The 10878-nt window shown below is 41.6% G+C and overlaps 1 protein-coding gene across 1 annotated transcript in view; it reads right to left on the bottom strand.

Annotated features, from left to right (window-relative positions):
* Positions 1-1642: 1642 nt before the first annotated feature.
* The window catches only part of ANKAR (ankyrin and armadillo repeat containing), a 38288-nt gene continuing 29052 nt past the window's right edge, over positions 1643-10878 (bottom strand). The window contains exons 16-22 of the mRNA XM_035132059.2: positions 10417-10539; positions 8436-8594; positions 6910-7027; positions 6313-6422; positions 4043-4239; positions 3032-3078; positions 1643-2041 (exon numbers count right to left, since the gene is read on the bottom strand). Coding sequence (XP_034987950.2) covers positions 1797-2041; positions 3032-3078; positions 4043-4239; positions 6313-6422; positions 6910-7027; positions 8436-8594; positions 10417-10539 — 999 coding nt within the window. The 3' untranslated portion in view covers positions 1643-1796. The remainder of the gene's footprint in view (positions 2042-3031; positions 3079-4042; positions 4240-6312; positions 6423-6909; positions 7028-8435; positions 8595-10416; positions 10540-10878) is intronic.

The raw sequence follows: 10878 nt of genomic DNA, 5'->3' as shown, positions 1-10878 counted from the left end.
CTTGAAGGTTATTGATATTAAAGTTGATATATTGCATCCAGGAATACAGCCTCCGCAGCCCCTTTCAAATGGACCAAGAAAGACGGGGGAATCACTGTAATAGGATACATCCCTATGAAGCCGAGCTACCCCACTGTGGTTTAATAAGCAAATTTACAGTGTAATTCTCTATTTTAAGTTAAAACATTGCCTAAACCAGTTTTCAAGGTGAAGGGAAGGATGTAAAACATACCACCGTTTACTTCTGGCCTCCATCACGGTGTTCCGTTGTGCCAGAAGCGGTTTAGTCATGCTGGCCACATGACCTGGAAAGCTGCCTGCAGACAAACACCAGCTCCGTCGGCCTGAAAGTGGAGATGAGCGCCGGACCCCATAGTTGATTTCGACTGGACTTAACCGTGCAGGGGTCCTTTACCTTTTTACCTTACCTTAAAACATACCATGGACAGATACTTTCTATGAAGAAGACTTGGTTATTAGAGTAGACATCCCAGCATTCCTTCTACTACGCCCGTATAGAAAATACATAAAATTAATTTTAATGTGATTGCTTGAAATGTGAGAATTAACAGAGGCAAGCCTGGAACCATAACCATACGGAAGACACATTTGTCACCTGTACCTTTGGTGTACATACAATTATCAGCTATACTTCTCTTGAAACCAAGATCCTTCAAAGCACCGTCAAGACATTCATTCCAATTCCCAGCAGATTGTCAAAGCCCAAGATGGCTTTGTGGGCTTCGACAATCTGTTAGGAATTGGAATGAATGTCTTGATGGTGCTTTGAAGGATCCTGGTTTTCCCAGAACGTTCTGGGTAAACCAGAATCACACAGCATAGAATCTTGCATTGTCTGCAAAGATCTAATTTTGCATTCTGCAACCGAGTTTTCTTGGAGTGAAAATGGGTTCGATTTGCGATGAATGATCCCCCGCTTTCTTAGCCATGTCTGGAAGGCTTCAGACAACCCGGCTCCCAAAATTGGGATTTTTCTAACATGACATGTGGCCTCTTGAACACCGTGCTATACTAGTTAAACTGGGCAAAGGTTGGAATTATGTGGTGTGCAATCCAGCCGTCATTTAGCTCTTTTAAGTCTAATGGTTAAGGATGTGCTGGTGGTCTCCCACTGAAGTCAATTATGCTTTAAAAAGTGCTTGGCTGCAGCTGAATAGTGCTACACACTTACTATTTCTGTTGCCTTCCAGCTTGAAGAAGGAGAGTATATGAGTAGGGGATTGTATTTATCTCGGGGGATGGAGTGGACTCTCCATACCTCTTGGAACCCTGGAAAAACAACTGGAAGGAAATGGGGCTGATCTAGTATGCTTAGCGCTGCTGCCTATCTTAACATGGACTTCCCCATATTCCAAACACTTGTAGAGTGTGTGTTGGCACCAACCGTAAGGTCCACCAGGTCTTTCTTCCATGGTCTTTCTCCCTAGCAAGTGTGTTTAGGATTTCAGGTTTAAAACATGTCAAAAGATACCAACATTGAGAGATATTGTGAATGTTCTCTTAGGTTTCTCTAGGCAACACTGGAGGCTATGAAAAAACACTTCTGCTTCAATACTGCACCTAAGTTTCTTTTCAGACATGAAGGCTTACAGTTAATTGCCAGCCTTTTTATTCTCTACCACAGAGGCATTTTTAATTTTTTTTGCATTATTAATAGACAAACTTTCATTGTGCAAATCTGTTACGGACAGAGCAGTAATATTTACCCTAATTATCTGAAAGGTATTAGCAGAGACACTACTGTTTCCGTTGCTGGCCCAGTGCAGGCACCACAGTCAAGATTTCCTTCCCGACAAGTGGCTGAGGAGCGCAGAGACATTGACAATTCTTGGTCTCGAAACTTGAATGAGGTCCGATGTTGTGGCGTGTGGAAACGGAATGTGGCCAGCTACTGGGACACGGGGCTTCTCCGGTGTTTTGAACCTTCCCATTAGTTGAGGCGCCGTGGGCACCAAGAAGAGGGAATCCTTTGGACGACACTTTGTTTTGTATATCTTGACGCCACTAGTCTGTGATTTGTCTGCAAAATGAAAACATTGCTTTCTTATGCACCAGAGGAGTATATTTGAGGGGGCCACACTTCCCCCATCCCGGTTGATGGCCATTGCCACTCAAATGGTGTGTGTGCCCCCGTCTTGTGGTCAATTTTGTGGGGCACAGGGCTGACCTGGGACCCTCCAATATTTTATTCAAGTTGGCACCCTTATGCACTGACAGGTATAATGGCTGGAACAGAGGGATTCTTAAGCTTAAGTAAGTAAAGTGTTTGTTTGTCTTTTCCCCTCTGAACAGTTGGCACCCTTGCCATACAAAAACTGCCCCCCCCCACTTGCAAAAATAACTGCTTTGCTTTAGACCAAACTTGGGTCTCCAGCTGTTTTCGGACTACAATTCCCATCACCCCTGGCCGCTGGTCTTGGAAGCTAGAGACAATGGGAGTTGTAGTCCCCCCAAAACAGCTGGAGACAAAGGTTTGGGAAATACTGCTTTAGATACACTACTTTGGACACACTGTTTGGATTGAGATGCAGCCCAAGCATACTGCACCCTGTTCTTTAATTGCTTTTTGCATCTGCCTCGGTTTGGTAGAACTTGTGTTTCTAAAGAAAAACAAAGAAAATCTGATACATCTGAAGTCTGCCCACCCCTGGTTCTACATGCAGGTAACGTGTCTGTCCCCTTTCACGTAATGTCTAAAGATCAAGGGCCCTCCAGAACAACAGCCTGTGAAGTGTGAGGGATTGCCACTGGGTGGCAGAATGGGCCCCTCAATTCTCTGGATTCTGTCCAGATATAATCAAACATTTATTTTATGTATTTGATGAGCTAATAGATATCAGCAGCCCCCCGCCACACATACAGTGAGATTTAACATGCTCGGCTTCCCCTGCACTTTGCTCTTTACGGGTAATTCAGAATTTCCTTGATTTGTCATAATACTGTATATTATATAGCTGAGCTAAAAGGGCAGAGCGGTCTAGCCAACGGGAGTTATTTCTGAATAAATTACCTCGTATGTGTACAGGAACTGCAGGTGGCCCTCCGTTTATCTCCAAACTGAAAATTAAAAAGGCAGAATGTTAGTAGTAGTCTTGACATATAATGACAAGCAGCGAGGACAACAAAATATCTGTGTTCCGATTAAGCGATAGGCATTTAAACAGTTAAATGCGGAACGTTGTTTTGAACCTCAGCTCTGATTTCCAAACAGCTGGGATGGCAGAAACGTTGCTTACTTAAATGAGTTTCTTGCTGGGGAATGTATTAAGGATCTAGACCAGGGTTTCCCACACCTGAAGCTCCAGCTGTTTTTGGACTACAACTCCCATCATCCCTGACCACTGGTCCTGCTAGCTAGAGATGATGGGAGTTGTAGTCCAACAACATCTGGAGGGCCACCGGTTCCTCGCCCCTGATCTAGGCACAGGTCCTTAACCTCAGGAGAAAAAGAAGAAACGGCTTGTTATATAACAGCCATTTCCTATTTATATCATGATATGTAATTGTAGTGCTAGACCAGGCACCTCCAAACTGCAGCCCTCCAGATGTTTTGGCCTACAACTCCCATGATCCCTAGCTAACAGGACCAGTGGTTGGGGAAGATGGGAATTGTAGTCCAAAACATCTGGAGGGCCGAAGTTTGGGGATGCCTGTGCTAGACTGTAATCACCTTCCACACAAACCAGAAATACGCTGTTGTGTTTATGATTTTTTTCTGTGGTTGTACTGGGAAATAAAAAAAAATGCTTTCCTGAACCCAGATTGAAATGGATCCCAATAATCTGTGTCATTCAATAATGCTTGCAGCTGCCTCACCAAAACCCTCTCCACCACTGTCCCACCAAAATGGGGTATTTGCAGAATCAATGTTACCCTGAAGTCAACTGATATTTTGAATTGATATTTGCATGGGGTACTGAATAGAAACCAGTAAGATTTTCAGTATGTGAAAAGTGAGGGACTCGAAACCTTAAAAAAAACATACAAACCATAAAATAATTGAAAGGTTGCTAATTGTTACCTGAGAGATGGAAGCCCAACTCTTTTTTGCCTCCTAAATTCTTTCACAAAGTCTGAATTTATTCTTGCATCCTTGCTAAGGTTCATTATTAGCCTCTTGAACAACTTGGGCTTATTCCTACATTGTACTAGCAAATGGCGATATGCAGTTCGGTTGAATGTTAAGTATCCCAGAGCACATGCCATAGATGTACGAACCTGAAAAAAGAACCTCACTGTCAGGTGTCTTTTCCCTGAAGGATTTTATTAAAGCATATTCTCCAAAAATAAGAAACTGTCATATTTATTTTTCCTCAAAAAACAACAACACTATGGCTTATTTTCAGGATATGGCTTATATTCCTTGAATGCTTTAAAATCCTGCTATGACTTATTTTATGGAGAAACAGGGTGTACACACACACACACACACACACACACACACACACACACACTAAAAGAAACTCATCTAAATAAAAACACAGAAAGAGAAATTAAAATGGGGAGTTCTCTCTCAAAGTAGACCTTGTCACGCCACAGAAAGTGGTTCACCTGGGAGATTTCCTTTCTGCTTCCAGACTCCCACTGTCTCACCTGGGAGATTTCACTTCCTTGCCCCTATTTGGGGACAGGATACTGGACTAGATAGGCCTTTGGCCTGATCCAGTGTCAGGAACTGGCAGGCCTCTGATGACTGTGTGGGCAGAGGAAAGAGGCCAGGGGATTGACCCAGGAGAGGGGCCAGAGATTTATGGGGTTTGGCACTGCCTACAAGGCAAGAGCCTGAGCAGGTGTGTGTATGTGTGTGTAAGAGGAATGGTCAGAGATGGAGATGGGTGTGCAGGACAAGTCAAAGGAAGAGGCTGTTCAGGTAAGGGACAGGCCAGTCAAATCCCTGCCACCCCCTCCCCCGCTATCTTCTAGATCTGAGGGGCTTGAAAGAGGAAAGAGCAGTGATGGCTTCCACGTAGGAGAAGCCTCAGGTTGCACGGGTGCACCCCATCAGATGGGGGTACATAACCTGGAGGGGGTGTGGGCCCACTATTGCTACAATTTCTCTGCAGAACACAGACCCGGGAACAGCTGCCTAGAAGCGTGTGTGTGTGTGTTTGTATCTGGGGCGTTATGGAAATTGCTGTTAGTGCATGTTTTCTCAATAAAGAATTAACTATCAGACTTGGCTGGGGGTGCCTAGGACATTCAACAGGGTTCTTCTTAAGTTCTTAAGACAGGTGAGACTTTGGGTGGGGGAAAAATGCTATAAGTAAGTCAGAAATTAAATTGTAATAACAAAAGACAAAAAAAGCGCTATGTAAAAATAGCATAGAAATTCTTTTGCTCTCTGGTGCCATCTGGTGTTGCATGTTTATAATGCATTCAAAGCGTTGTTTTGTTTTTACTAATGTAGCTGAGTCCCTTGTAGTTTGACATGTTTTCTAGCTACCCTTGGTAAACTATTATATTCCGTCAATTAAAGTGATGGAAATTCAGACCTTCCAGATCCCTGCTTACTGCGTCAAAAGACTTGCACGCCACGCCCTGGAATGTGCGGTCCATGCTGGATCTGGTCTGTTCTTGTATTCTCTACCTTGGTGACTGGGAGGTCCACCTTCCCTTCCATAGTACCTGTTTTCTACTTAAAGACTGGTGGTGATATATTTTAAATGAACCATTAATCATTGAACAGTTCCTGCTGTAGTGATATTTTAATTACGTTTTATGGTTATTGTATTTACACCAGCGTTTCCACCAATTTTCCAGGAAAAGACGGTAATACAACCAGCCTGTCATGTCCAGGATCTCCCCTGGATCTCTCGTTTCTTAAAAAACCATGTTACAAAAAAGATGGACTTTAATTGAGCAATCTGAATTTGCTACTATGTGACTGGATATCACTCCAAAATAGCAACAGTCTGGAAACACCCTGAGAGGATACAACCAAAAGAAAACAAAACAAAACCCACCCTTTCCCATTAATCATTTCTTGTTTTTATGAAATTAACACAGAGTAGCTAAATAATGGCTTTAAAAGTTGGGTTTCCCCCACCATCACTGCTACCCTTCTAATGTCCGCATGTTGGCTTCCAATGTGCATTACTGAAAAACCAATATATGGCATTCATTTTGGATTAATAAGCTCAGCGTAGAAGGAGGTGATCATATTTTGATACTATTAAAGGGTCCATGTTGCTTATTTTCATGCTGTTTTATATTTCTCCAGTTTAGTTGCATTACAAAGTTAGACTGAATGGATAAAATGGGGGGGGGGACTGCAAAATAAAATAGCTGTACCTCTTCTTCCTTTGCGTATAAATGATAACAAAGACGTCGGACAGTTCCTAAGCATGTAATTGCTTCTGGAATACCTGCTCTTGTGTGAGCCAAACTAGCCAATAGCTTCCCTACAGAGAAATAGATAACTGAGATTAAATGTTACTACAATTATACAAAAAGCTTTTCGGTACAATTAACTTCAGCAGGCTGGTGTCCATTTCTGAAACATTTCAAGAACCCCAGTACAATTTCTATAGCCACACTTTTCAGTATTCTTTTTATTGTGCTCTTGGAACATATTGACACTTATGGCATTAGATAAAATGTGTGCTCCAATGTGCTATTAAATGAAGCAGGAACCTTTGCTGTATGGTTGGCCGGGGAAACCCAGTCAGATAGGTGGCATAGCAATAATAATAATAATAATAATAATAATAATAATAATAATAATAATAATAGTCTTGACAGAATAAACACCTGCCTCTAGAGAGTAATAGAAACCAAGACAAGGCATATCAACAATTGCATCCTACTATTTTAAGATTTTGCACTATTTTAGTGTTGTATAAGCATGCTGCCTTGAAAAACAGTGCTTTTCTTTGCATCATTACTTACCTATTAACACCAGAGTCGCTGCCTTTTCTGAACATAGCAGGTCGACCAAAATAGAAACTCCTTTTGCAGACAGACTGACTTTATCCATATCAACTATAATTCTGGCTAGTATAACTATCTGAAATAAAAGAAACATTTTTACACAATGCATTCATATATTAATCAGGCCTCACACATTTTTTCCCCATTTCTCTGCATTTCCTGCTTCCAGCAAAAAATGTTTGTTTGTTTTTGTCCAGCAAGCATATTTTAATGAGAATGTACTTTATGGCTACACAATCAAAGGAATGGAAGAGAATATGTTTGTGTTACCTGCGGATGGAGACAAAGCACAAAAGCTCAGCCCTCAGACTTCTGAGTTTGCAGAAGCATTTATTAGTCTATGATGCAAACATATGCAGACATAAATGGGGGAATTTACCCTAGAAATTAAGACCTGTGTACACATTTTGCAAGTAAAAACACGACACATTTTTCCAAATTTCAAACCAATTCTTTAAAAAAATTCTTGCTTGCAGTTTTTCTATATTCTTCATATTTTACAAAGATATGCTATTGTGTTTATTTATGTGCATATGCTCTTGTTAGTGTATATAGGTTTCTCTGCAGACTAAAAATATGAGGCTGCAACCGATAAAGTAACAATAGCAGAAGTATTTTAAGTGGGCACAGATTGAGATATTGAGATCACAAGTTCACAAGCAATGCCTTGAACCTCTCGGGCAAAAATGACTCTTCACAGTAGATGAATGGTTGAAGGAACAATTGGACAGACTACATTGACACAAGTCATTGATAACAGAAAAAGCAAAAAGAGCCATGGTGGCCTTTAAGAAAAAATCCAAAATCCACGTTACATATACCTTTATTAGGCCAATGAAGAGGTCACAAAATAGTCTGCAAGTTTTCAAGCTCTCCAGAACTCTTCATCAGGCTAGATGGTAAACAGAGGAGGAGTCGGGAGGGGCAAGTTGACTCATATAGAAACTATGGAGTCTTTATTTAATTGTGACAATCTTGAAATGTGGGAGGTAGCAGGTATTCTAATGAGGCTTTTTTGGGTGCTATGTAGGTGTCAGGTTGTACCTAAGACACCTGAAATTTTTTGAAAGGTATTCAAAATGATAGATATATCATTTTTTGAAAGGTATTCAAAATGATAGATATATCGTCGTCGTCGTCGTCCCCCCCCGAGATTTGAGAAACGGAAGCTATACCAGAAAACTAACATAAGAAGACCCCTTGTAGATCAGAAAAACGGACCATCTCTCTTCCAGGACCCTGTTCTCACAGTGGAAAACCAGATGTTTATGGAACACCCACAAGGATCAGAAGCTGCTGCCGAAAGGGAGAAGATGAAAATCTCCTTCTCCATGTAGTAGATTGAGCAGAGTCCTTTGTATTTGAGCAAGAAGACAGAGGCATAGCATTCAAACAGTCCTTTATGGAAAACTCCAGTTTCAAAAATGGCACACCCGTGCTTATGCATTCTGGGTGAACTATGAGCGTGATCTCTGGTTTTGTACCTGAAAGGCAGCCATTGCTCTGTCTGTCTCTACTTCCGATTCCAGGAAAGGTTCAAATATAGACACAGATATCGGTCCAGACTCTAAAATCAATAACTGCTGGCCGGGATTATTATATGCAAAAAGGGCGATAGCATTTCCTGCTCGCAAACAGATATCCTTAAAACAATCAGAGAAACAAGTAAATTGTATTGACCGTGAAATATAAAGTACATAACACACACACACACACACACACACACACACACACACAAACACAATGGGTGGTATTCAGCTACCAAGTCCTGTCAGTGCAAGAATTTCTGTTTGTGCAGTTGGAGACATATAAACACACATACTCAAGCAAGCACCCCATACCCTACCCAGACCTGCTCCAGAGGATTGGGAGACCCTTAGGACAGATTTAGGGGGCACATGGGGATGGTGAGGGAAAGAACCTTCCATTGTACAAGCAAACATCCTTGTGTTTGTGGAAGGTGCAGTTGGCACTACATTGGAATCCACTTTCCACGTGGTATTATTTAATTCCAGAGGGTGGCTGGGTAAATTTGTTGCAGGATGAAGAATGGAATTTTTGCGCCACCTTAAAAGCCGACACGTTTATTGAGGCATAAGGTTTCACTTGTGTGTCTCATCAGGCAATCCTGTCCCTGTGTTTACACATCAGGGAAGGGGCAATGGTGACAAGCGCAGTAGCTCTGCCCCCCCCCCCAATTCCCCTTCAGGAGTTGGAAGGCAATCTTCTAAAATGAGGAGGCTTGTGAAGGCTATCTGCATGTTGCAGAACTATAAATTTCTAGCATTCCTGAATAGACAGGGAACCTCTTAAGTTTGCCCTCACGGAGGGCAATTTGACTGGTGGCGATGGGGGCGGGGCAGAGCTACCTCACTTGTCCTCAGTGTTTCCACTCATGTGTTAATACAAATGCAGCACACCTGAACATGGCGAGAGTGTGTCAGTGTTGTCTGTAACTAGTTTGATAGTGAGAAGGAAGAGGCTAAATGAGGCCATGAAATTCCATGCCCACTAAGAAACAATGGGTCATCATTATTAAAAATTTGTATACCGCCCTATACCCGCAGGTCTCAGGGTGGTTGCAACATAAAATCACAGTACAAAAACACAAAATACACAATCAAAACAACAACAACAACCACCCCAATAACACACCCACACACCCACACACATTTTTAAATGGCATTGGATGTCAGCCAGCCAAAGGCATGGTTAAAGAGGAATGCTTTTGCCTGGTGCCTAAAAGATGTATAATGAAGGCGCCAGGTGAGATTTAAGTGAGATTGGAATAATAATGGCACATGCTCGGAGTTGTTGTTTTTAAAATCGTTTGTGGCTCAAGTGTATCAGGAATGTAGATGCAGTTGTAAAACATGGGTGGCAGTTATGGTAATTGTTAATTGTGCACTTCATAACTGAACCAAGACACACACGAACTTGTAAGACCTCTGTTCCCCACACTATTAAGTGCAGGGTTTCTCAAAACTTGTGTCTCCAGCAGTTTTTGGACTACAACTCCTATCAGGATGATGGAGATTGTAGTCCAAAAACAGCTGGAGACACAAGTTTGGATCTAAAATTTACCTAGTTGCATCACGTTTGGCCGGTGATATACTCACTGTTCCTCCAGCTTATGGTGTAGTTCTAAGTTGGTTCTGTGTTAACAGTGCCAACTGTTCTTATGCTGTTGCAAAACAGCCTGCTTTGATCCATATGTGAGCTCAGAGGTCTTCTTTAATCTCTTGTATGTGTGCACTGGCCATTTCATTCTAATGGCGGGAGCAGAGCTGTACACGGAAAGGAGTATTTGCTCACAGCTTTGGGGAAAGGATCCATTCCTGTAATCAGGCACTGACATTGATTGAAACAAAGAAAGAAAGAATGTCTGTGCCTTATTACAGCATGAAGGGTATTTAATCTTTTCTCTTAAATGGGCACTATGATGTTCTCTAGTAAAGCCAGTACCTTATCTGGTGAGTAAAGGAGCCCAAGGACGTCAGAATAACTAAAGCCTTCCTTCTCTCGCAACACTCTCTGCAGGTTATCGTTCTTTAGAACAATGCAAGCCAAAGAGTATGCAACTTCAACCTAAACAATCAGTTGAAAGGAAAAGCAAAAGTTTAAAAAAAGAAAATATCATTTTTATATAATAGATCCTATCCTATCCTATTCACATCAAAGTTCAGAATGGGATTCAGACATATAAACTGCATATAAAGAATATTTATAAATATATGCAAACATATTTTTACTGATTTAATAGGTGATCTTGAACACATTGGTTAAAATTCAATTATTTTTAGCCCAATTTCAAATTTTCAGCCCCATTCCAAATGTCCTTCAGAGCTTGCTAACTATCCCTCAATCCCCAATGAACAATCCCTTTAAGTAACATGTAGCTGCAGTACAAGGAAATTTACACCATAA

This window comes from Zootoca vivipara, chromosome 1 (genome assembly GCF_963506605.1).
Source record: "Zootoca vivipara chromosome 1, rZooViv1.1, whole genome shotgun sequence".
Lineage (NCBI taxonomy): Eukaryota > Metazoa > Chordata > Lepidosauria > Squamata > Lacertidae > Zootoca > Zootoca vivipara.
The sequence above is the reverse complement of the archived record's forward strand: the minus strand, read 5'-3'. Positions and strand labels throughout refer to the sequence as shown.